The 25,241-nt window shown below is 45.2% G+C and overlaps 1 protein-coding gene across 1 annotated transcript in view; it reads left to right on the top strand.

Annotated features, from left to right (window-relative positions):
* VAT1L (vesicle amine transport 1 like) overlaps window positions 1-25,241 on the top strand; it is a 166,378-nt gene that overhangs the window by 5,391 nt on the left and 135,746 nt on the right. Inside the window, exon 2 of the mRNA XM_020915714.2 lies at window positions 23,721-23,850. Coding sequence (XP_020771373.1) covers window positions 23,721-23,850 — 130 coding nt within the window. The remainder of the gene's footprint in view (window positions 1-23,720; window positions 23,851-25,241) is intronic.

The following is a 25,241-nucleotide window of genomic DNA, read 5'->3' as shown; positions in this document are numbered from 1 at the left end:
ACTGTTATTCTTGATTTCCACAGGTTCCCCTTACAGGTTGTCATACCAGCACCCTTAGGAGAATGAAAGGGACTCTGCTAATAACTACTCTGGGACAGCAGGGACAAACTGGGACTGTTCTGGGCAAACCAGGGTTTGTGGTCTCTCCTCCGCCAGTCCCCGGCAATTGCTCAGGGTCCTGTCTATGCCTTTGCTACCGGGGGTCTTGCCACAGTGGTGCTTCTCTTGGACAGGAGCTGAGAGGATTTGAGGCTGAGGGTCCCCAGACTGGGCTGCAGGAACCTACTTAAGCGGCCATTAACAAGCCTGTCTGTTTTGCAGCCCAGATTGGCTTGTGGTGGAAAGGCACTAATGGACTGGGGACATTTATTTTCCCAGACTGATTTACAGCAAGAAGCCACGTGAAACTGCTGGAATGAGACCAACTGGATGAAAAATAGTTGCAGCCAGTCATGGCTCCATTGGCTGATCTGAAAATGGGCTGAGGGTAGGCCACACTAGAGGAAAGCCAAGAGATTGGTGGGATCCTGATACATCGTGAGGGTCAGGTGCTGGTGATGAGGCAGCCACTGAGCTGCCCGCTGTATACTTTGCTTCATTTTATCCTAATGGCCACTCAACATCAGTGTTACACTCTCCATTTTAAAGATGGGGGAACTGGCATTCAGAGATATGTTAAGATTGTGAATTTTTAGGTGGACAAGCGGCATAAAAATCCAAGTCTTCCTGTTCTGGACTCTGTGATCTGAGGGACACAGAGACAAATGCACAGAGCAGAGAGAGACAACGGACAGAGGCAGTGAACGACCAAGAGACACAGAGAGGCAGACAGGCACAAAGACTGGAATTGGAAATACAGAGAAAGAACCGTGGATGCACTGGACTGACTTGAAGCATAGCTGATCAAACTCAAAACTGCATGATGGGGCTTCCCTGGTGGTCCAGTGGTTGAGAATGCATGTTGCAATGCAGGGAACACCAGTGCAATCTCTGGTTCGGGAAGATCCTACATGCGGCGGAGCAACTAAGCCCATGCACCCCAACTAGTGAACCATATTCTAGAGCCTGTGCTCTGCAACAAGAGAAGCCACTGCAATAAAGAGCCCGGAGCCACGGAGAGAGAAAGCCTGCGCGCAACCACAGAGACCCAGCGGGCCAAAGATAATTGAAAGTAAATAAATATATTTATTTTAAGTTGCATGCTGTCATCTTGCCTCCCAAAGCAGCCGCCGTGGTTCTGAGCCACATCCACTTCCTCACCATTTTTGGGGTCTGGAATGCTTTTGGGATCCACTTAGAATCACATTGCTATGGTTGACCCAGAATACCCATGCTGATTAAACATGATCACCACTCAAGACATTTAAGTTCCTTCTGGGCTATGGCTACACCAGCAACTTGAGTGCAGGATATGCCAAACAACACAGCATTGTTATGCCCGATGTCCGAATCCCCGAGCGGGAAGAGAGAAAGCCTCCAAGACAATGCAACTGGCAAAAAGGGAAGTTTCTTGCTGACTTGAGTCAGGGCTCTCTGACCCCGCACCACTGCATTGGATGCGGTAGGAGCCGCATGAAGGTCAATCCAGGGAAATATGGCCAATATGCTCTTCCCTGTGTCCATTTGAATCAATAAGTGGAGTGTATGAGGTTAAGTTGCAAAGAGCCAACTCATTGCAAAAGAGTCTGATGCTGGGAAAGATTGAAGGCAGGAGAAGGAGGCAGGCAGGCGGGGGCGGGTGGGCGACAGAGGATGAGACGGTTGGATGGCATCACCCACTGGATGGAATGAGTTTGAGCAAGCTCTGGGAGATAGTGGAGGACAGGGAATCCTGGCATGCTGTAGTCAATGGGGTCATAAAGAGTCGGACACGACTGAGCGACTGAACAACAACAATGCTCTTCTCTGTGTTTATTGAAATAAATAAATGGAGTATATGAGGTTAAGTGACACAGATGTTTATAAAACTGAGAAATTGTTTGGAGGGTCCCAGTACCCGAGCTGGAAGCCACTTGGCACAGAGATTGGAACACCGTGCTCTGTGTTGGACCGGGTCATCAGGATTTGACGGGAAAGGATGACTCTCCAGAGTCACACTGAGCCCCATTTGGGAATGAGAAGGTGGAGGTGCTGCTTCAGGGGTCTTTCTTGTCCATCCGAGTTTGCATTTTTCCGTTAACTGTGTCCTCCCCGGGGAGGGCTGGTGATGGTGACAGTGTCTGCTCTGATCCGATAATGGAATGGACTTCCTGTCTCCCCAGCACTTTGAGGAAGAAAGGAAGCCCAGGATTAGAGTTTCTTCTACTCCATAGAAAGAAGAGACGCAGACCATCTTATCGGACATCTGACATAGAGCAGGTTCCTGTAAACAGCAGCCTGAGCTTCATTAGGCAGAAGCCAAAGGCGGGGTCTCACGGTGGGCAACGGGAGTGAGGACGGACACTCAGGCTCACCCTCCCCTCCACTGGAGGCATCTGTGCGGCAACAAAGCCTACCGTCCTTGTCATTTCCCACCTACCCACACCCATGAGGCTGTCATCCTTACTTTCTAGGTAAGGAAAAAGGGACTCAGATGAAATGGGAAGAGGAAGGACCTACCTCTGAGTTCAGACTCTAATCCTGCCTCACTGAGGCTGACGGTGAGCAGATAGCACTGACAGCTTGCCCACAGCCCCCCCTTAGTAAGAATGACACCCTCCCTTTGGTATTACCATGAAGACTGGCTGCGAGTCTCTGACCAGCCTCACTGCTTCTTGCACACAATGAGTGGGTGCTCAGTTACTTTCCTTCCTCTGTTACTGGACTTGACCCCCCGCCTCCGGTGCCCTGTCCTGATCATCTCCCATCCAACAACATGCACAGCTGGAGTGGGGTGCTGGCTTTTGACTCTTATGCCCAGGGCTGGGAATGGATGAGGATGAATGTATGCTACCCTGACACCAACTCTGTGCACACGCATCCATGGGTGACAGCACAGATTTCTCCGATAGCTGGATGTGCAAAACGGCCCAACCTCTGGAGTCTGGTTTGCACCCATCCAGCGGAACCAAAATCCCATGACCTTTGGGCAGATCACTGACATTCATGCCAACAACAAAACTCACCCAGACATGGGGAAGAACACCCTGGTGACCCCAAGTTCCTGCCACTACTTATTCTTCATACAGGTCTTTCTTGGCATCTTGGCATTTGTCATAGAAGAAAAAGTTTAATTAGAAACAAGAAGAGGCTCTTCCTAGGAAAGGGCAGCAGGCATGTAATCTCAAATTAGTTTGATTCCTCTGTATGTGATCTCACACAGAACATCAGTTGCAGCCACGGTATTAAAATGAGTAAATTTAATGTTTGATGTTTGAAGGCCCAAGAGACAAAATAGACGCTCCAGTGAAAGGAGCTGTTTCATCTTTGAACGTGATATTTTTCTAGATGAGAGCCTGCGGGGGGAATTCTGTTCTCCAGCTCCTTGACCCCTCAGCCTTAGCCCCTTCCCCAGCACTGTCCTGGGGGCAGGAACATGCGAGCCACTGCTTTCCCCAACAGAAGTCCCTCTGCAAATTAAAGCACTCCTCCTCTTAATCCTGACTTCTCCCCTCCTCCAGAGCCCATTGTAGGATAATTCTCTTCTGTGAAAAGACTGATAATGATTCATTTTGGGGGCTAAACCTCCAAACTGGATGGGAGGCAGGATGCTTTGGGGTTATAAAAGGGTTAATGTTTGAAGTGAAACAGATGTGGTCAAGTGCTGAATTGGATCGTTTTTAGCAATGTCTATTACCTTGGGAAAATGACTTCCTCTTTTGAAACCTCAGTTTACTAAGCTGTAATATGGGTATAATTATAGTCCTTATGGGGTAATTGTAGATCATGTCTGAAGTATTTAGCAATGGTGTTGGCACATTTCATATCCGTTGAATGAATGAAGTCCTTGTTGTATAGTATATGTTTAATCTATATTAATGGTGGGAAGGAGATGAAAAAAAAAAGTAGGACATTAGAAAGTCCCTCCTTAAGTCATAAAGTTTTCTGAATGGAGTCCCTATTCAGATTCCACATGTCTCCCCTAAAGGGTATAAGACCCTAAAATCAAAAGTCGCTGGGGGACTTCCCTGGAGGTCCAGGTGGCCAAGATTCTGAGCTTCCAATGCAGGTGGCCTGGGTTTGATCCCTGGTCAGGGAACTAGATTGCAAAGTAACTTGAGATCCACATGCCATAAATAGGAGATCCCAGCACAACTGAGACTAAATGCCATCAGATTAAAAGAAACGTAGTAGCCTGGACAGGCTGTGCCACCATGGCATGGCGTAAACATGAGCATCCGGATGCATTCCCGAGGGAACAAGGGTGTGAGTGGAACCAAAACGTACAGTGCTCCTACTGCGCTCCAGGGGCTGGGCCAAGCTCAGGGACCTTCAGAAGGAAGGCCAGTCACTTCTGCTCCGACCTCTCTGTCCTTCCTTTCAGCCATGCCGACCACCTTGGTGAACCAGTCCCTGGACTCCTAGGCACTCCCCTTCCCTCTTTTGTCTTCTCCCTCCTCATGGGTCACTGCAGTCAGCTGCCTTCCTGAGATCTGGAGAGATGGAGGCCTTTCGCCCCAGCTGCCTCCTGAGAGTTTAGCAAGCCCCGATGCAAAGAGAACTTTCTTCTCTCAGTTTTCATACATCAGGGAAGAGATCTAATTGGCCCCTCATAAATCACATATCAGCCCTTGGGTCTCTCTGTCTGTCTGGCCCGAGGGGGTAAGGCATAATGATTGGCCACATTGGTGTCTCACACCCTCCTGTTCTGACCTAAAAGAAGGGAGCACTGTGATCGACAGCCCGGCCAGGAACTCGTTAAGTGTGTGTGTGTGTGTGTGTGTGCGTGTGTGTGTGTGTGTGTGTGTGTGTGGTGAATGTGGGGTAGATAGTCTAAATGGATTGGAGGGCAGTTATCAGATGATGCAGGTAGGTAAGAAACACACTGGACTGATCCAAAGGGTAACCATCATGGCTGACAGGAGATGCTTTCTTCTCCAGAAAAAGTGGAGAATCAGAGGGGGCACTGGGGGCGGGGGGGCAGCTCCATGCCGTCTCTTGGGACTTGACGTCCCTCAGCACCGAGTCATTGAATCATATTAAATAACATATATAATGTTTTCAACTTTGAAGCCCATCGTCTTTTGAATCTCTGGTCATCTTGGACTTTCCAGAAGCGCTCTCTCTTCTCCTGTAACTGATGCACACATGCCCGGTGCTCCTGTAACAGTAGGCGTGCTATCCGTGTCTGGGGGAGGGTTGGGGGTACCTTTCGGCAGCAGTGGCCGTGTCACTTGTAACTGTGACTTTCCTAATACAAACAGAGGCCCTTCCAAGCCCATCTTCCTTCGCACTCCCCTCTGTCATCTTAGCTTTCTCTGAGTCTGTCTCCCTCCAGTGTGCAGGTCTTTGAATAGGGATTTGAAAGAATACCAAAGGAGCTACGTTTCCTTCTCCTTGACACCGTTTGTTTTCTTGCAACCAGAAGATTGCTTCCTGAACCCTCTAATAACTGCTCTCCCGAGGCCGGGAGATGTGGGTCTCTAACTTCTCAAGACGTTCTGTGGTTTCCTCCTTACCATCATCTGGCTCCACTGGGGGCTGCAGGCCGGGGCTCTTGGAGAGAGCCCAGGGTGCTGCCTCTGGCGCCAGTTACTCAAGAGCTCTTGCTCCAGTGTTCCTGCGATGCTTGCACGCCTGGGGACCCGAGGCTGCACCAGCCTGCCTGGTCAAACATTTCACTAAAGTAAACAGTGTTGTGACAATCCTTGTGTAAGATACGCACACATCAAATCATAATGCTGTACACCTTAAATTAAATGTGTCAAATACAGCTCAGTACAACTGGAAAATAAATGAATAAATATTTCAAACTGTTGGGGGGAAATGACCTTTTAGAACAAGTGGTATGTCCTTGACTCTGTTCTGACCTTTCCTAGTAGGTATCAGGACCCCCATCTTCCGTGCCTCGCACATAGTTGCCAGGGTATCTTAGCTGCTGTGGCCTGGGCTCTCAGAACATGGTTCTGGTTCCCTGTTGATTGAAACCATCTCCTGTTGCTCTGTTCTGCTCCTCCCGTACACTGAAGCCACCCAGTGTGTTTCCCCCTTTCTTCTCCATCCCGGGTGGAGCCTGGCCTTCTGCTAAGAATGCAGCCCCCTTTCTACAGCAGGTTCTAAAGCAGCATGTGCCACCTTCCTTATCAATGTTTCTGCTGTTTGGAGCTAATAATAATGACACTCTTGTCATTAATTTTCTATCATCGTTATTATCACAATGACCTTTACTGAGTGATTTCTCACAGCACCATGTTAAGGGTTTTATAGAAATTTCCCAGGTGGTGCTAGTGGTAAAGAACCCGTCTGCCAATGCAGGAGATGTAAGAGATGCCGGTTCAATTCCCGGGTAAGGAAGATCCCCTGGAGGAGGGCATGGCAACCCACCCCAGTATTCTTGCTTGGAGAATCCCATGGATGGAGGAGCCTGGTGGGCTGCAGTCCATGGGGTCACAAAGAGTCTGACACAACTGAAGTGATTTAGTATGCACACGTGTACTTAGCATGATACCAAACATTTTCTGATGAAGGGAAAGGATCAGAGAAATAAAGAACTTGCTAAAGATGATGAAACTCTTAAGACAAAGAGCTGGGATTTGAGCCAGGGTTTTCTTCACTCACTTTATACCCACTCGTCACGAGCCCTTGAAGTTGAAAGGTAATCTGAGTGGTACCAAAGCCCACATTGAGAGTCAAGCTTTCTGCTTGCATTACCATAGGCTTCCTCATCTAGGCTCCTATTCTCCAACTCGCATTTCCCTTAGCAGGAGTGTTTCTCTTCTTTCCCAGGCTTATCTGCGCTTCATACAGATAGACACATAGTGGGGCAACCCCACCGGCTCAAACAGTCTAAATTCTACAGTAAATTCAGATGAAGCTTGCAAACTGCAAAGCCCTCTCCCCATCCTCCCAATGCAGACACATCTCCTTCTTAAAACAGACTATCCATCAAGTAACAGACTTAAAAAAAAAAAATCCCTAAGATCAGAAAGAATTGCTTTTCATTTATCTATGCTATCCCTAGTTCAATCAGCTAATGGGGAGCTATTAAATCCACCGTTCCTATGACTGGCCTCAATGATTTTGTAATTGGATTCTCTTTATCCTCCAGCTAAACTGACTAAAATTGTTCTGACTGGGGACCTTGTAATAAGCTGTGACTCAGTGTTTCTGCAGCCAGAACCCGGGGTGTGTAATATAGCTAAAAACGTGCCCCCCTTCCCAAAACATCCTGTCCAGGTTTATCAGCTTTCAGATCCCTGAGAACTGTTCTGTCTGATCACAGAGGAGATGGCCCATGCCCTGGGACTGCTCCTTCCTAGGAAATAGATAGCAGAGGCAGATTTGCACCCTCTCACTGGCTTGGAGTCACCATCTCACCACCTCAGCCTGTGGCGCGTACAGGACACTCTTCCTTTTGCTCTTTTAACATTTTTCATTTCTGTTCCCATTCTGTTTTCCCCTTTGTAGCCCAGATTTAGCTGGGATGATTCACTCTTGAATAGAAACCCAATTTTTCAATATAATTGAGAAGCACTGTCAAATTCTATTGAGTCCTTTAGAAAATGCCAAAGCTGGAACTATTCGTGCTGCAGAGGAAACATCTCGAAAATTTATCTTCTCATTTAGACATCCCCCCAGTGCCTCTTCTCCCTCCAAACTCTCTCCCCGTGCTCTTTAAACTCTCCCAGACTCTCAAACCCTGCCCTCATTCTCTCTTGTCTTTTGCATCTATCTTTGCTCACCTTTCACATCTCTTCTTTTATCTTCCAGGATAAATATTTGCTCTTCCCAAAGCACATCAATCAAGCAGGTCTTTGATCTTCTCAGTTTTCCCCTGACTACTGACAAGGCTGCCAACCAGTAACTCCCTTTAGCAGGAGGAAGGGAAGAGCTTGAATCACGCCTCGGTATTTTCCTACTTAACACCTTCAGGGGAGGAATCCTTGTTGGCAAGGCTAGAATGTGCCCTGGGCTAAGCAGTGAACATTGAAAGATGGATTTTAAGGGAGACTCCCCCTTCAAATTGTGCATAGTCCAGCAGGAAGACAGCAGGGTAGTGATGTTGCTACTGTCTCCTTCTTAAGCTAATTAAGTTTTTTTTTTTACTGAAGTTTAGTTGATTTACCATGTTATTAGTTTCTGATATACAGCACAACAATTCAGTTTTGCGTATATATATATGTCCTTTTTCATATTTTTTCCATTATGGTTTTAGATTTTTTTTTTTTTTTGGTTGCACTGGGTGTTCGTAGCTACGTGCAGACTTTCTCTAGTTGCAGCGAGGGGGGGCTCCTCACTGCAGAGGCCTCTGTGTGGAGCCTGGGCTGTGGGCGCACGGGCTTTGCTAGTTGCACGTGGGATCAGTAGCTGCAGCCCCCCTGGCTCCCGGGCACAGGCTCAGGAGTTGCGGCACACAGGCTTAGCTGCCTGGACCACATGGAATCTTCCCGGGCCTGGGATTGAACCCACGCTCCCTGCATTGGCAGGCGGATTCTTAGCTACTGAACTACCAGAGAAATCCTTCCATTTGGGTTTAGTACAGGATACTGAATAAAACTCCCTTTGCTCTAGAGTAAGCTCTTGTCACTTAGCTATTTCATAAACAGTAGTTTGTATCTGCTAATTCCAAGCTCCTGACCTATCCCTCCATCACCCCCTTTCCCCTTGGGGACCCACAAGTTTGTTTTCTGTGTCTGTGAGGCCACTTCTGTTCATGAGTTTCTTTGTGTCGTATTTTAAAGTCCACACATAAGTGATCTCATATGGTATTGGTCTTTCTCTGTCTGACTTACTTCACCTGGTATGATAATCTCTAAGCCCGTGGTGTTGCTGCAGATGCCATCCTTTCTTTCTTTTTTATGGCTGAGTCATATTCCACTGTATGTATGTATCCACTTTGTCCATTCTTCTGCTGGTGGACATTTCCGTTGCTTCCATGGCTTTGCAATTGTGAATTGCAGTGAACACTATGGTACATGCATCTTCTTAAATTAGAGTTTTCATCTTTTCCATTTCTACGCCCAGGAGTAGGACTGCTGGATCATATGGTAGTTCTATTTTTAGATTTTGAAGGCCCTGCCAGACTGTTTTCCATGGTGGCTGCACCAGTTTCCATTCCCAGCAACAGCGTAAGAGATTCCCTTTCTCAACACCCTCTCCAGAGCTTCTTACCTTTTAACAGTGGCCACTCCGATAGGCGTGAGGCAGTACCTCGTGGTCGTTTTGATTTGCACGTCTCTAATAAAGGTTAATTAAATTTAAATACTGATTAAGGAAAATTAAAAATCCAGTTCCTCACCCACGTTATCCACATTTCAAGCATTCAGTAATCACACGTGGCCAGTGGCTGCCACACTGAACAGAACACACACAGAATATTGTCACCATTGTAGGCTGCCCCATTGCACTGGGTTGTTCTAGTCTTCAGCCTGCTTGTTTTCCTACTGACATGACTGTTTTATGGAGCAAAGCTTTTATCAGCAGCAATGACAGGAGATAACCATCACGTTGTGGCAAAAATGGAGTGTTTCTCTGGGGGGTCCTCCTCCCCTCTGGGGTTCCAGTGAGAGGTCAGGCAAGAAGCACTTTGCACTGTCTGGTGATACTGTCTCCCTTCCACGGGGAGGCGGGATGACGCTGGAGAGCTCGGGAGAACGGGGGCAGAGGTCGCAGCCACGCTTGAGTGGCGCTTAGCTGCGGGACCTGCATGACCGCTGCGTGGTGAGCTGTAACTGCCCGCCCTGTGCTCGCTGTGACCCGGGTCCCACGGCCTGCTGGGGAACTGTCATGCTGTGAACTCATTTGTTTCGTTGCTCTCCGAACTCTTGGGAAGCAGAGGTGTCAGTGTCACTGTTGTCACATTAGTCCCGAGCCAAGCCCCACATCGTGAAAGGTCTGTTGAATTTAAATTAAATTCGTTTGAATGCTCTGCACAGCCAGTCACTGCCAGGCACCTGTTTGAAGTCAGTGACTCCATCCACATCTAACCCGGACCACAGAAATGCTAACCTTTCTGGGAATCTCCTTGGAAATAAACACCTGCTGTGTTCCCAGGACAGGCTGAGGGTAAATAAATTCCTCCAGGTCCAGAAATCGAGGCGTCCATCTCGGCATCAGGGAGAATTTTTCCTGGACACATTCATGCCATGCTCTTCTGTTTCTGTTGAGAATGGCTGTTGACATTTAGATTCTCAGTGTATCTCCTTGGCCATTTTGTTCTGTGTTTGAAATATTAAACCGACATGTGTTTCGAATACTAATGTGGACCTATGATGGGAACATATTTCCTATCTCTGAGGGACAACAGACCCGCACAACTATAGCTCAAGCTGCGTCACCCACACCATCAGTCTCTGTGTTATAGATTCAGGCATCTGGGCTGGGCAAAGACAGCACTGTTGACTTAATAGGTGGTCGATCACAAAACACATCAATGTGTCCAAGAACTTCAGGTCTCACATCTAAAAATAATGGTTAAACAAAAAGGTAGGCAGGAATATGTGGAGCCAGACATGGAGGAGACCGCTGCAGGAGCCATGGCCAGGGGTGGGAAGAAAGTAGCATCCATAACACACTTAAAAATATTCTTCATATTTTATTTCCTCTGCAGACAGAAGGAAGATGGTGGAGTTGTAACTGAAGTTTTCTGGTTCTGTGCGTTTTGTTGCATTGTTGTTTTTAAGTAGAGGAGTCAGATTTTTAAACCAGGGAGTTCATTTTAGAATTTGGATTCTTAACACTATCCCGTGCCATGTTTTAGTATCAAAGATGACAGTCTGTTTAGAAACTATGGTGGGATTGAATTTTTTTTGAATGTTTTTTTAATTGAAAATTTCCCTTCTGTCTCTTTTGCTTACATATCACCTTAAATTATTTAGTCAATTTGAATGTCACATTTTAGTTGTTTATTCTTGGTTGAAGGATTTGAAGAGTAGCCTGCAGGCTCACTGGTGAAGATCTTAGCAGAAGCAAAACTATTTGTTTGGAGGTTACTCCCTCTTGTCTATAATTTTTTATTTTTGCATTCCTTTTTTATTTAGGTATAGTTGATGTAAACATTATGTGCGTTTCAGGTATATAGCATAGTGATCCACAGTTTTTAAAAGTATACTCCATTTATACTTACTGTAAACTACTGGCCATATTCCATGTGTTGTAGAGTATGTATTTATAGCTCATTTATTTTATGTGCTGTGTGTGCTAAGTTACTTTAGTCATTTCCAACTATCTGCGACCCTATGAAGCATACCCTGATAGGCTCCTCTGTCCATAGGGATTCTCCAGGCAAGAATATTGGAGTGGGTTGCCATGCCCTCCTCCAGGGAACCTTCCTAGCCCAGGAATCAAACTCACGTCTTCTTTGTCTGCTGCATTGGAAGATGGATTCTTTACCAGTAGCACCACCTGGGAAGCCCATTTATTTCATACATGGTAGTTTTTACCTCTTTACTCTCTACCCCTTTCTTGCTCTTCTCCATTTCTCTCCCCACTGGTAACCACTAGATTGTTCTCTGCATCTGTCCTAACACACTCTTTCCAACTTCAGATGGAGCTCAGGTGGTTTCTCTCTGCTGAGGTCCAATTCTAGGACAATTCTGTCTGTTCTCCAGTAAAAGGTGCCATTTGAGATGTGCATAAAAAAAGTTCTCCTTGCTTTAGACAAGAGTCTTTTTCCTTCCATAGCAGATTTGTATCAATCTGTTTTCATAGTCTTGAGATCACAAAATGCGTGCTTCAGTTCTGTTCAGTCGCTCAGTCATGTCCGACTCTTTGCGGTCCCATGAACCGCAGCACGCCAGGCCTCCCTGTCCGTCACCAACTCCCGAGTCCACCCAAACCCATGTCCATGGAGTCAGTGATGCCATCCAACCATCTCATCCTCTGTCATCCCCTTCTCCTCCTGCCCTCAATCTTTCCAGCATCAGGTTCTTTTCAAATGAGTGAGCTCTTCACATCAGGTGGTCAAAGTATTGGAGTTTCAGTTTCAACATCAGTCCTTCCCATGAGCATCCAGGACTGATTTCCTTTAGGATGGACTGGTTGGATCTCCTTGCAGTCCAAGGGACTCTCAAGAGTCTTCTCCAACACCACAGTTCAAAAGCATCAATTATTTGGTGCTCAGCTTTCTTTATAATCCAACTCTCACTTCCATACATGACTACTGGAAAAACCATAGCCTTGACTAGATGAACCTTTGTTGACAAAGTAATGTCTCTGCTTTTTAATATGCTGTCTACGTTAGTCATAACTTTCCTTCCAAGGAGTAAATGTCTTTTAATTTCATGGCAGCAATCACCATCTGCAGTGATTTTGGAGCCAAAAAAATGAAGTCAGCCATTGTTTCCACTGTTTCCCCATCTATTTGCCATGAAGTGATGGGACCAGATGCCATGATCTTAGTTTTCTGAATGTTGGGCTTTAAGCCAATTTTTTCACTCTTCTCTTTCACTTTCATCAAGAGGCTCTTTAGTTCTTCACTTTCCACCATAAAGGTGGTGTCATTTGCATATCTGAGGTTATTGATGTTTCTCCTGGCAATCTTGATTCCAGCTTGTGCTTCTTCCAGTCCAGTGTTTCTCATGATGTACTCTGCATATAAGTTAAATAAGCAGGGTGACAATATACAGCCTTGACGTACTCCTTTTCCTGTTTGGAACCAGTCTGTTGTTCCATGTCCAGTTCTAACTGTTGCTTCCTGACCTGCACACAGGTTTCTCAAGAGACAGGTCAGGTGGTCTGGTATTCCCATCTCCTTCAGAATTTTCCACAGTTTATTGCGATCCACACAGTCAAAGGCTTTGGCATAGTCAAGAAAGCAGAAATAGATGTTTTTCTGGAACTCTCTTGCTTTTTTGATGATCCAGCAGATGTTGGAAATTTGATCTCTGGTTCCTCTGTCTTTTCTAAAACCAGCTTGAACATCCGGAAGTTCATGGTTCATGTATTGCTGAAGCCTGGCTTGGAGAATTTTGAGCATTACTTTACTAGCGTTATGAGATGAGTACAATTGTGCAGTAGTTTGAGTATTCTTTCACATTGCCTTTCTTTGGGATTGGAATGAAACTGACCTTTTCCAGTCCTGTGGCCACTGCTGAGTTTCCCAAGTTTGCTGGCATATTGAGTGCAGCACTTTCACAGCATCATCTTTTAGGATTTGAAATAGGTCAACTGGAATTCCATCACCTCCACTAGCTTTGTTTGTAGTGATGCTTCCTAAGGCCCACTTGACTTCACACTCCAGGATGTCTGGCTCTAGGTGAGTGATCACACCATTGTGATTATCTGGGTCGTGAAGATCTTTTTTGTACAGCTCTTCTGTATTCTTGCCACCACTTCTTAATATCTTCTGCTTCTGTTAGGTCCATACCATTTCTGTCCTTTATTGAGCCCATCTTTGCATGAAATATTCCCTTGGTATCTCTCATTTTCTTGAAGGGCTCTCAAGTCTTTCCCATTCTATTTTGCTCTATTTCTTTGCACTGATCACTGAGGAAGGCTTTCTTATCTCTCTTGGCTATTCTTTGGAACTCTGCATTCAAATGGGTATATCTTTCCTCTTCTCCTTTGCTTTTCGCTTCTCTTCTTTTCACAGCTATTTGTAAGGCCTCCTCAGACAGCCATTTCGCTTAAACAAAGCCAAAATATAGGAGAAAAAAAGAAGAAGAATTGGGAGCAAGATTTTCTGAGATCAGTGATTATGGTCCTAGATGTTTTTAAGCTATCAGCTGTGATTAAGAAACAAAACCAAATCTTCATTCTGGGGAAAATGAGGGAATGACTCAACCCTGTGTTTCTTTGGCCCCTCCCCCTTGGGTTTGGAATTCAGTGCTTTGATGAACATCGCAGCAGCCAGAGGAGAGCTGGATGAAGGGCAAAGCAGTTTGAGGTAACCACCAAATAAATAAATATTTAAAATGTTAAAAAAAAAAAAAAAGGAAGGGCACAGCTTCCGGGCTGCGGTGGCTGCTGGGCAGTGATGTTCACCAAGCAGAGGGAATTCCAGACTCCCCGCATGCTGTCTGGCTGTGTTCCCTCTGGTGTCTGGGTCTCCACCAGCATCCTGTGATCCCCACCTTCCCACAGACACAGAGAAAGCCCCGAGCTACTATTTTTCATGGATTTCTCCAAGCAGTTTACTAACCCTGCATGTATATTTTTCACAGCTGAAAATTATCTCTCAAACCCTGTAAAAGACTTTTTTTTTCTTTCCCCCAGCATCACTGAGATAAGACTGATGTATAACATTGTGTAAGTTTAAAGTTAATTTGATACAGTTGTAAACTGCAAAATGATTACCACCGTCCCATTAGCCGCCTCCATGCTCTCAGGAAGTCACTGTTTTTTTTCTATGGCGAGAACATTTAAGATCAACTGCTGCATGTGTTTTGATAGTTTGTCTGCCTTTCCCCTTCTCTTTTTTTCTTAGTTTGTCGTGTCCTTGACGCTTTGATCTCTTCAAGTCCTCACTTTCTCTTCCCTCTTTCCCTCTCATCCTTTAGATCCCAGTTTAAAGATATCATCCTCTCCTTCCTTCCCAGCGTTGGTCATAAGGACCCTAGACCTTTCCCTCTCAGAAACCACCATGCAGAGGACACCTCTGTAAATTCTCACCATCGGTGAGCACCATCACTGCTGCTCTGGGCCAGCAGGGGGATAAAACCCTTCAAAGGAAGACCACAACACCCCTCTTATGGTGGATGCTGGGGCACACCACCCAGGGCCCCCTTTTAGGACTGAAGAGCTCCTTCCCCCAGCTATAGCGAGTGCTGGCTGCTGCGGGCTGCAGCTACGTCCCTGCTGAGGAGCTGCCCTCAGCAGAAGGAAGTCCCCTTGCCTGAGAGCAGAGCTCCTCCGAGGGACGGCTCTCATCCAATGAGCAGCTGACACGAGGTGAAAAGGTCCAGTCCCCTGCCTGGATCCATCATGACTTGAGGTCTCATCCTAGCTCCAGAACCCTCCATGGATAAATTGTGTCCTTTTTTACTACCATGTCAGTGTTCAACCTGTCCATCCACTCAGCCCAGCTTCCCTCACCCCCGGGTAGGTGTTGTTCTTTGGGGTACCTCCTATCGACCCTCCTGCATGCAGAGCTGAGTCTCAGAGTCTGCTTCCCAGGGAGCCTGACCCATGACGGCTTCTCTGTGTGATGATGATGGTGATGGTGCTTGTGGTACTGCTGACGACAGCAGCTCGCACTTCCTGAGCACTTACGGTGCGTGAGGCATCCCTGTGTGAGGACAGTGTCCTGTCACACATGATCCACACCAACCCCGACAGTGTGAGGCTGTTCCTAGCGCGTTTCTGAGATGAGAAAACTAAGGTTCAGGGAGATGAAGCAACCCCCTTGGGGAGAATTTAGAAAGCAATAGCTAAGGGTTTAAGTTTAGCTTTGACTATAGCTTCCCTGGTTGCTCAGATGGAAGAATCCACCAGCAGTGCGGGAGACCTGGGTTTGATCCTTGGGTTGGGAAGATCCCCTGGAGGATGGAAGGGCTACCCCCTCCAGTATTCTGGCCTGGACAACTCCATGGACCATACAGTCCATGGGGTCACAAAGAGTCGGACACGACTGAGTGACTTTCACTTTCACTTTCTTCTGGAAGTTGCTCAGTCATGTCTGACTCTTTGTGATCCCATGTCTGACTCTATACAGACCAGGGAGCTTCCCGACCCAGGAATCGAACCGGGGTCTCCTGCATTGCAGGCAGATTCTTTACCAACTGAGCTATCAGGGAAGCCATCACTTTCACAAAGGGTGTCACCAAAGCTAAGAGTTCTTTGAGAAACCCTTGTTGAGGGTCCTTGTTTTAACTCCTTGGTTATCTTGTCTGTGAGTCCGTCTCCTGGTGGCCAGGTGAGCTCTCTGGCTACACTTCTGTCGAACCACTCATCCCACTGTGTTGTAATCAGCTTTCACGATTCTGTTTCCCCGTGAGAAACGGGGCCCCTGTGAACTGCAGACATCCAGTACTAAGTCTCCGCTCAGGATATAGTAAGTGCTCAGTGTGACATGTGAGTTGAGAAGTCCCCTCTCTGCAACTGGAAACACTGAGTGGTGGTCTCTCAAAAGGAAAGCAAAGGGCAGTGGCTTCTGGAGACATCACTTGCCTTCACCTCTTGGCTTTATAAACCTTGATGTGCCTCCGCGTTGTTCTCTGTAAAATGTGGATAATGTGTATCTCTTAGCCTTGTTATGGTTGCTGTAAAAATTAAGTATCACACTTACAGACATTTAACACCATGCCTGATACATAGTATGCACCCCGTAAATGTTATCTATTACAATGACTTAGCCTCAAATAATTCCTTTTCTCCCCATCCCTATCATCTGAGGAATTAGAATGGGGGTTTCTAGAGATCTACTAGTTTCTTGGGGGCTCCTCCAACCATCACAAAGCCCTACATGAGAACCCATCACAGAAAGGACCTATCTCTTCTTGAAAAGTCTTCTTTGTGGGAATAGCTGATTTAAGGCTACTTAGAGCAATTTTTCTCAGTGCTGATCACACATGAGAATGTGTGCCTGGGTAAAACAGAGTCTCAGAGCTAGGACCAGAGTGTGCACAGTTGGGGATTTGTGGGCCAGTGGGGGGTGGATATATATATATATATATATATATATTGTGTGTGTGTGTGTGTGTGTGTGTGTGTGTGTGTGTGTGAGGGGGGAGCTATGATGGTGATGACATGCATCCAGAAAATTACTCACTCAGACTGTGCCCACATGGTCAGCAACTCCTGCTATGGGGGGAGTCTCACAAAGAGTGAGACTGTCTTACACAGATCTTGTTAAACGTGAATTCAAAGTATTGGGTCGGCCAAGAAGTTCACTCTGGAAAAATCTGGAGGAACTTATTGGCCAAGCCAGTATCTTGGAGATTTTTCAGAGAATCTTAGAGTTCATGAATTGAAGAAACTTAAAACATGCCAGCTGGTTCTATATCTAGAATTTCCTCCATGATATCTCTTTGTGACCTTCACAAATACCCTTAGTAACCAGAAATGTGACAGCCAATCCAAAATTTTTATCAGCAATTTGGACAGAAAAGTCAATGGCTTGATAACTGCATTCTCAGAGGCTACATGTCCAAAAGGAAGAGCCAATTTTTTGGATGAAAGAATTAGGATCCAGGAAAGAGCCAGACAAATCAGAATGATGAACCTAATCTAATAAGACCACATTTAACAAAAGTAATATAATTCTTTGGACTAGGGTCAAAAAATTCAGCTGCCTTAGAGGACTATGAGAGAGCTTTTCATTTTCTTATCTACTTAATCATCATCTATTAATTTTTACCTTGTCTCATCCCAAAGACAACTTGATATAGCTTTAAAAGAATTGATACAGCAGCAGTTATCTAAGTGTGCTTCCCAGAGCAGCAGCAGCAGCTGGAAGCTTGTTAGAAATGCAGGTTCTTGACCCTCCCCCAGACCAGCTTAGTCAACAGTGCAGGAGTGGGACCCAGCCATCTGTGTTTTAATAAGAACTCCTCAGAATTCTGGTGTACAATCAAGTTTGAGATCCAAGATAATAGAGCCTAAGATTTTTAAAAATGGAAACCCCAAAGCATTCAGAAAGTTAAGGTGATGGTGAGTGTTAGAATGACATAGAGAATGAATTCTGGAAAGCTGTGCTGTTTTCAGGGAGGAGTGCTACAAATTTGGCCCAGAGCTTCCTAGTAGCAAATGCAAAGAAAGAAATATGATCACTTTTTACACTGTACTGGGCCTGTGAGACCCAGGTAAACTAAACCTCTGTGTTGAAATTTGAGGGAAAATTCCCAGTCTTCATAAAGAAGAGAATGTATATTGTAACAAATGATATGTTCAACAGTATCCCTCAGAAAGTAAAACAGGGGCTTTCTGAAGGTGGTCTCTGTGGCCATGTGTCTCTCAATTGAACCAAAGATGGGGCAAGATTAGGGATTCCTATTGAGTGCAAAATCAAAATATATGGTTGGGCTCCATTGAGCTGCATTAGTAGAGAAGTAGGATTCTGGAAGATTTTCAAGATTTTCATCACACTGTCCTTTGTCTAGTGATTTGTGTGTTTGGGTTCCTGCGGTCAGTGCCGAGGATACTGATGACCTCTGGGAAGAACAAGATGGCAGGAGATCCAAAACCCTTTCCCATGAGCAGCCTTCACCTTACTCTCACCTGGAAAATAAAAGGGGACTTTCTCCACATCTACTTGCTCTTCTTTGCTAAATCCCTCTTTGAGCCAATTTTCTCTCAAACTGGAAAATTAATAAACTATAGCTGGGTTGATTTTTCAGTCATCCACTTACTGGTGTCCTTTAAGAAATAACTCAGAAGCTTTTGCCCGGCAAAGGAAACCATAAACAAAGTGAAAAGACAACCTACAGGCTTGGAAAAAATACTTGCAAATGATGCGACTGACAAGTGACAGATTTCCAAATTATACAAACAGCTCATACAATCCAATATCAAAAAACCAAGTAATCCAATCAAAAAGTGGGCAGAAGACCTAAACAGACATTTCTCCAGAGAAGACATACAAATGAGCAACAGGCACATGAAAAGATGCCTCACGTTGCTAGTTAGTAACGAAATGTAACTCAAGCCCACAATGAAGTATCACTGAATGGCATCACTGAAAAGCCTGCAAATAATCAACGCTGGAGAGGGTATACAGAAAAGGGAGCCCGCCTACATTGTTGGTGGGGATGTAAACTGGTACAGCCACTGTGGAGAGCATTAGGGAGGTTCCTTAAAAATCTAAAAATAGAGTTGCCATTTGACCCTGCAATGCCACACTCCTGGGCATAGAACTATAATTTGAGAAGATATGCACCCCTATGCTCATTGCAGTGCTGTTTTCAATAGTCAAGACATGGGAACAACCTAAATGTCCATCGACAGATGAGTGGCTCAGGTGGTGCTAGTGGTAAAGAACCCGCCTGCCAGTGCAGGAGACTTAAGAGTCACGGGTTCGATCCCTGGGTCAGGAAGATCCCCCAGAGGAGGACATGGCAACTCACTCCAGTATTCTTGCCTGGAGAATCCCATGGACAGAAGAGCCTGGCCAGCTACAGTCCATGGGGTCACAAAGAGTCAGACAGGACTGAAGCGACTGAGCACCCACACACGCCTGATACATACCTGCATATGATGGAAGATCACCCGACCATAAAAAAGAGTGAAATGATGCCGTTTGCAACAACGTGGATGAAATCACAGATCATCGTACTAAGTGACGTAAGCAAGACAGAGGAAGACAAGTATCATGCAATATCGTTTATCTGTGGAATCTAAAAAATGATACAGTTGAGCTTATTTAAAAAACAAAAATAGACTCACAAAGAAAACGAACATATGGTTACCAAAGGGGAGGGGGGTGGAGGGATAAATTCAGGAATTGAGGATTAGCCGATATACACTACTGTCTATAAAATAGATTTTAAAAAGGACCTACTATAGCGAAGGAGCTATGTTTAATATATTTTAATAATCTATAATGGGAAAGAATCTGAAAAAGTGTATATCTATGTACATGATATATATGTATATATACATATATAAAAAGCTGAATCACTTTGCTGTATGCCTGAAACCCTGTAAATCTCAGTCATAACACTTTAAGCCTCTTATTTGACTAATAATTTAGTGTGGGAGGGAGAAAAAGCCTTACGTTTATAACTATATCAGTCTTGGAGAAACACAGGATTGCATTTTTGCATCAAGCACCTCGCAGCAGTATTTCTTTTTGCAGCGCTCTCAGATGTTTAAGAGAGCCACATAAAAAGTCAGCAAGAAAGACACCTGACAATTACCCCTGGTGTGGGCCTGAATCACCAGGCATAGTCATGGCCACCCCCTCAGAATTTCCAGCTGAAAATAAAATCTTAGAGAAAATTGGAAACTATTATAATGACGATGTATGGCTTGATATGCCCCTGTGTTTTTTCCAGAAGCGGGTGGGAAGAAAAATGTGTTTGACAGACCCAAGTTTAGGTCCCTGACTTCACCATTCACTGTCTGTGTGATCTTGGGCAAGGAACTTATTACCTCTAAACAATGTTACTGGTTTTGCTTGAAAAAAAAAATAAATGAGGTCATTAATGGTTGTCCAGTGGGTGATTTACGGATATTGATTATGGTATTTGTTTTCATTTGTATTTTGGGTTCATGAGGCAGAAACCACACCTGTAACCCAATGGCAAGCTCTGTCATAAACACACATGTGAAGTATCCAAGGACCCCTTCGATATCTGACGGCAGGAGGCACATAGCGCTAGGTGGTACCACAGATGGAGAGAGTGGTCTCTTCCATCCTTGGTAACTGCAGTGAGGCGTGTATAGCTAACCCTGGTGGAAGCTGTTGGGTTGGATCTGCGACCCAGCTCAGTTCTGTCTTTTGACATCCTCTCTGGTACCAAGTTGTTCTCTTGATGCATGTTTCCCAGTTCAGAGTTTTTGAGATCCAGTTCTTGGACCAGCTCATTTACTTTATGCTGAATGGGCTCCTGCTTAAACTAGGAATGGTCACTCCTCCAGCGCTGGGTCCAACCACTGGTGCATTCAGCTGGCAAAGAGATAGGAAGTTATAAATGTGGCCCCTGGATGTGCCCCCTTCATCAAGAGCAATGGATGAAGTCCCCGTAAAGAGGGAATAGGGTATCATCTGTGAGGTCCCAGGGGTCTGGACTTGGCTTGGATTTGGATCCTGACTTTGACAGTTTCCGAAGATGAGACTTTATACAAGTAACTTGTTGAGTCTAAGTTTCCTCATCTGAAAAGTGGGTATGATAGTTTATTGTTGTTGAGTCTTAAGCAATGAAAGGAAAATGTTTATCACAGTTTCCGCCACAAATGGAGCCCTCAGTAAATGCTGGCTAGGTCCATATGAGGAGGAGGCATATGGGCAGGCACCATGCAGCAGGTCTGATGTAAGCACCTCTTCAGCTCCTCTCTGTGTTGAGATAAACAACACTGACCCACCCCCTCACGTGGGACACACCTCCTTCCTGTTTCCGTCCTGATGGGATCACTGCATGCCTCACTGAGAAAACGGTGCTACTGGCTCTATAAGGTCAGTCTTAGCCCTCCTCTCTGGCGTTGAGTCGCTGGCTCCTCATTTGTAGTCACTGCACCCGGTTCGTACCGGATGGAAATTGAAGGCTGCCCTACGGAGCAGTGCAACAAGCACCTAGGCTGAAGCCTCATCCAACGGGCTGGCATGTTTACAGATCTGTCAGGTCATCTCTTCTGCCATTTCTCCATCAGAGTCTTGGGAAATCATAAGTTTTCACATGGGGGATATAACACAGTGAGCTGAAATACGTGTGAAATGAGATGGAGTGTTTGATTTGGGATGTAGAAATTTTTTTTTATTGTTATACTGTGATGCTTTATTTATTTGATTGTGTTGGAAAATGGGCTATTTCACAGAAGTAAAGCTTACAGATAGCTCAAGTTTTCCCATTTCAGCTCTGAAATGATCTTTCACTCTCATTTAATGGGAATCTTCCCAAAATGTATCTCACACTTCAGCCTTCTTAGTAGAAGACACAGATATTGTTATTATTGGATACGTACTTTTTACTTGGCACAATGCTTAACTCTCATCAGTTTTCCCAACAACCCTGTGATATGGGTGCTCTCATAACCCCCATTTCACAGATGAGGAAACTGAGGCTTAGAGAGGTTGAGGAACTGACCCGAGGTTCCCCAGGGAGAAGTCGTGGAATTGAGACTTTATTGAGTCACATTATTGGAGAACATTTTGGTTAATAAGTGGCCCTAAGAACTTAATAGTTCTTAATAGTTTGGTGTTTAATAACACCAAAACAGGATCTTTGGAAGTCTGCACACACATTTCAGAAAGTTGTCCATGACTCTGAGCATCCCTTGGCTGTTTCCTAAAAGGAGTTAGTACTCAAGCTGGCAGCACATGTTTTTGAATATTCATGAATATTCCTTCATTCAGTGTATGTTGCTTGAGTACCTACTATGTTGCTGTGGGTATGAGGGATGCTAGGTATTCTGGGAGCCAAGAAGTGTGAGGCAGGCAGCTGTCTTCAGAAAGGACACACGTCAGAGATACTTTGGTGGGGGGAATATGGGAATCTTGCCTCATTTGTGGCTAGAAAAACCTTGAGAAAGGGATGACTCTCAAATCCACCTTTCAAGGAAGTTACCCTCCTTGCCCTTATCCATTGCTTATGGCGAGACTGGCAAGCAGAGAGCAGAGGTGGTAGGTAGACGTCCACGTGTCCTTGGCTCCAAAGAGGCCCAGGAGGAAACGGACAAGCTGTGTTTAAGAGAGAGTTCAAGTCTTCTGCTTGGGAAAGAAGGTGTGGTCAGAGACTAATAAGCCTTGGGCCAGACCGAGGAGTTTGGTTTCTCCAACCCACATCTTCCTTAGATGGCAGCTTGTGAAAACAGAAAGTATGTTAGAGCCACATGTGGTGCGAAAAAAATACACGTTCATGTATTTCACATACATGCTTTCTCACTTCGTTCCTTCATGGGTATTAAACGCAGTTTTCAATGGTAGCTCTTAAAAAACGAAACAAAACCAATAGTTTGGAACATTGGTAGCATCATTAGAATCAAGCATGTGGTTTTCCAAGGCAGTGACTTTGACATGGCTTAATGATAACTTTCTTATTTCAAAAGTAATATGTCTATAGAAAATACCAAATGGCTTCTCTCAGCCAGAGACAACTCAGGTTTTTGAAACGAACCTTCCAGTCTTCCCACACCCACTGGCCTGTCCCTTTGACCTCTGTCTTTCGAGTCACCATCCTGAGGTGCGCCCAGCGTGGTCTCTTGATGGCGCAGTCACCATTACAACTAGCCTTTATGGCATGGTGCTGGTGTAAGTCTGTGAGATGGGTGAAAGTGAAAGTGAAAGTTACTCAATCCTGTCTGACTCTTTGGGACCCTGGAATTCTCCAGTCCAGAATACTGGAGTGGGTTGCCATTCCCTTCCCCAGGGGATCTTCCCAACCCAGGGACTGAACCCAGGTCTCCTGCATTACAGGTGGATTCTTTACCAGCTGAGCCACCAGGGAAACCCCAGGATACTGGAGTGGGTATCCTGTCCCTTCTCCAGGGGATCTTCCCGACCCAGGAATGGAACCAGGGTCTCCTGCAATGCAGGTGGCTTGTCTACCAGCTGAGCTACTGGTGACAGTCTTTTTGAGACCTTTTAAGTTAGATCTTTTTTTCTCTTTTTCATAGATTGGTGGGTGGCCATTATGTTTGGCTGCTTTCTATGTTTCTTCTTATAAACTCTTCCTAGTATTTTTTTACCCTGAATTAAGTGCTAGAATGGCTAATGACCAGGCTGGTCAGTACATTTTTAGAGTAAGAGGAAGGAGGCTATGAGTGGGGACAATGAGGCTCTCTCTTGAATTAGAGCGTGAACGCTGCAGATGCCATTTGAAGGGCTGAGAAAGCATAAGTTGTCTAGAGAGATGGTTGCTTTGCTTTTTGGGTGACATCTAGCTAAGTCACATTAATATTAGACACTCTTTGCCAGAAAGTTAAAAAAGAAAGAAGAGAGGAACTGGGGGAAGAAGCGGAGGGAGGGGAGGGGAAGGAAAGAAGAGTCAAGCCAGTGCTTTCTTTCCATTCATTGTGCATTTCTCTCTTTTCGCGTTTGCTGTTTACAGTGGTTTAAACTTCATTGACTTGATGGTGCGCCAGGGGAACATCGACAACCCTCCCAAGACCCCCCTGGTGCCAGGATTTGAGTGTTCTGGGATTGTCGAAGCCCTGGGGGACAGTGTTAAAGGATTCGAGGTAATGTTTTGACTTCTGACTGAAAGGGTGATATTTATCTGGACTCTATTGAGATAATACAAGATTAAACAAAATATTATGCAAAATGCATTTGGAATCATCTATAACGCGTCTTCTTGTTATTTGCTTTTTAAAATTTATTTCAATTGAAGGATAATTGCCTTATAGTAGTGTGTTGATTTCTGCCATACGAGTGAATCAGCCATAGGTATACATATGTCCCCTCCCTCCTGAACCTGCCCCCGCCCCGCCCCACCCCGCCCCGTCCCTGCCCCCGCCCCGCCCCCGCCCCGCCCCTCTAGGTTTTCACAGAGTGGCCTGGAGCCCCCTGTGCTATTAGCAGCTGCCCATCAGCTATCTATTTCACACATGTTTATAAGTGATAGGACTTTCCGAATGTCTCACGGCTTTCTCAGGGACCATCTTGTTACAGCTCCTGGCAACAGTCTGGTGAAGTGGCCAGGGGAAACCTTAGCATCCTCTTTATTCACTTTATAGTTATTAAAAAGATTTTTATAAAGAAAAATATTTTTTAAAAGATTAAAATAAATACAATTATGGATTTGGCCATGGATTAGCCAAGCGTATACCCCTTCTCTCTCTACCTGTGACTCCCATTTCACCATCACATCAGGCTCAGAAGTTAATTACAAAATGCAAAGGTTGGTGAGAAATATCCTCTGTGTTTTATAATTTGGTGCCTTTAAGTATCTATTTAACCAATGCATTTGTGATCACTTATACGTTATTACTTCAGACATTGAGAAAGGGCATTTTTGGATGAATAATTTAAAGACAAAGGGTAGAGGTATCTAACCATGAGACAGAATTGGCTATGGGTTGGTGGCTTGGGGAGTAAGACAAGTCTACAAAGGGTTATTGTATAATTCTGTTTTTTGTACGTGTTCGTAACTCCCAATAACAAAATTTTTAATCACTGAAAAGATCCTTTTTACCATTACCATGCAAATCAGATAGGATCTGGTCTATAAAAACTGAAAACCTATGTGCAAATCAACTACACAAAACTGTGATAGTTGAGAGCAAGAAAAACCATTGGAAATCAGGCATAAGAGCTCTCACTCAACTTTAATGCTTCCCCATGGAGAGACGAAGAGACCTCACACTTGAGAATCCACCATAACCGGAAACATGGGCAAGTTACTGTTTTTCAGCCCCATCACAGTCCTGCAAGGTGAAGATTCTTATTCTCTTAGACATGAAGTTCAGAAGGGTTTGGTAATTTTCCATGAGGTCAGAATGAGAGCAAGTAGAAGGTGAACCTGAATTCAAACCACTAGAGAATTTTGACTCTTCCTACAGTCCTACAATCTTTACCTCTCCTCCCCACCTGCAAATGCTGCATTGGATGGTTAATACAGGAAGAAAAA

The sequence above is a fragment of the Odocoileus virginianus genome, chromosome 20, assembly GCF_023699985.2.
Source record: "Odocoileus virginianus isolate 20LAN1187 ecotype Illinois chromosome 20, Ovbor_1.2, whole genome shotgun sequence".
Lineage (NCBI taxonomy): Eukaryota > Metazoa > Chordata > Mammalia > Artiodactyla > Cervidae > Odocoileus > Odocoileus virginianus.
This window is presented reverse-complemented; position numbering and strand designations above follow the sequence as displayed.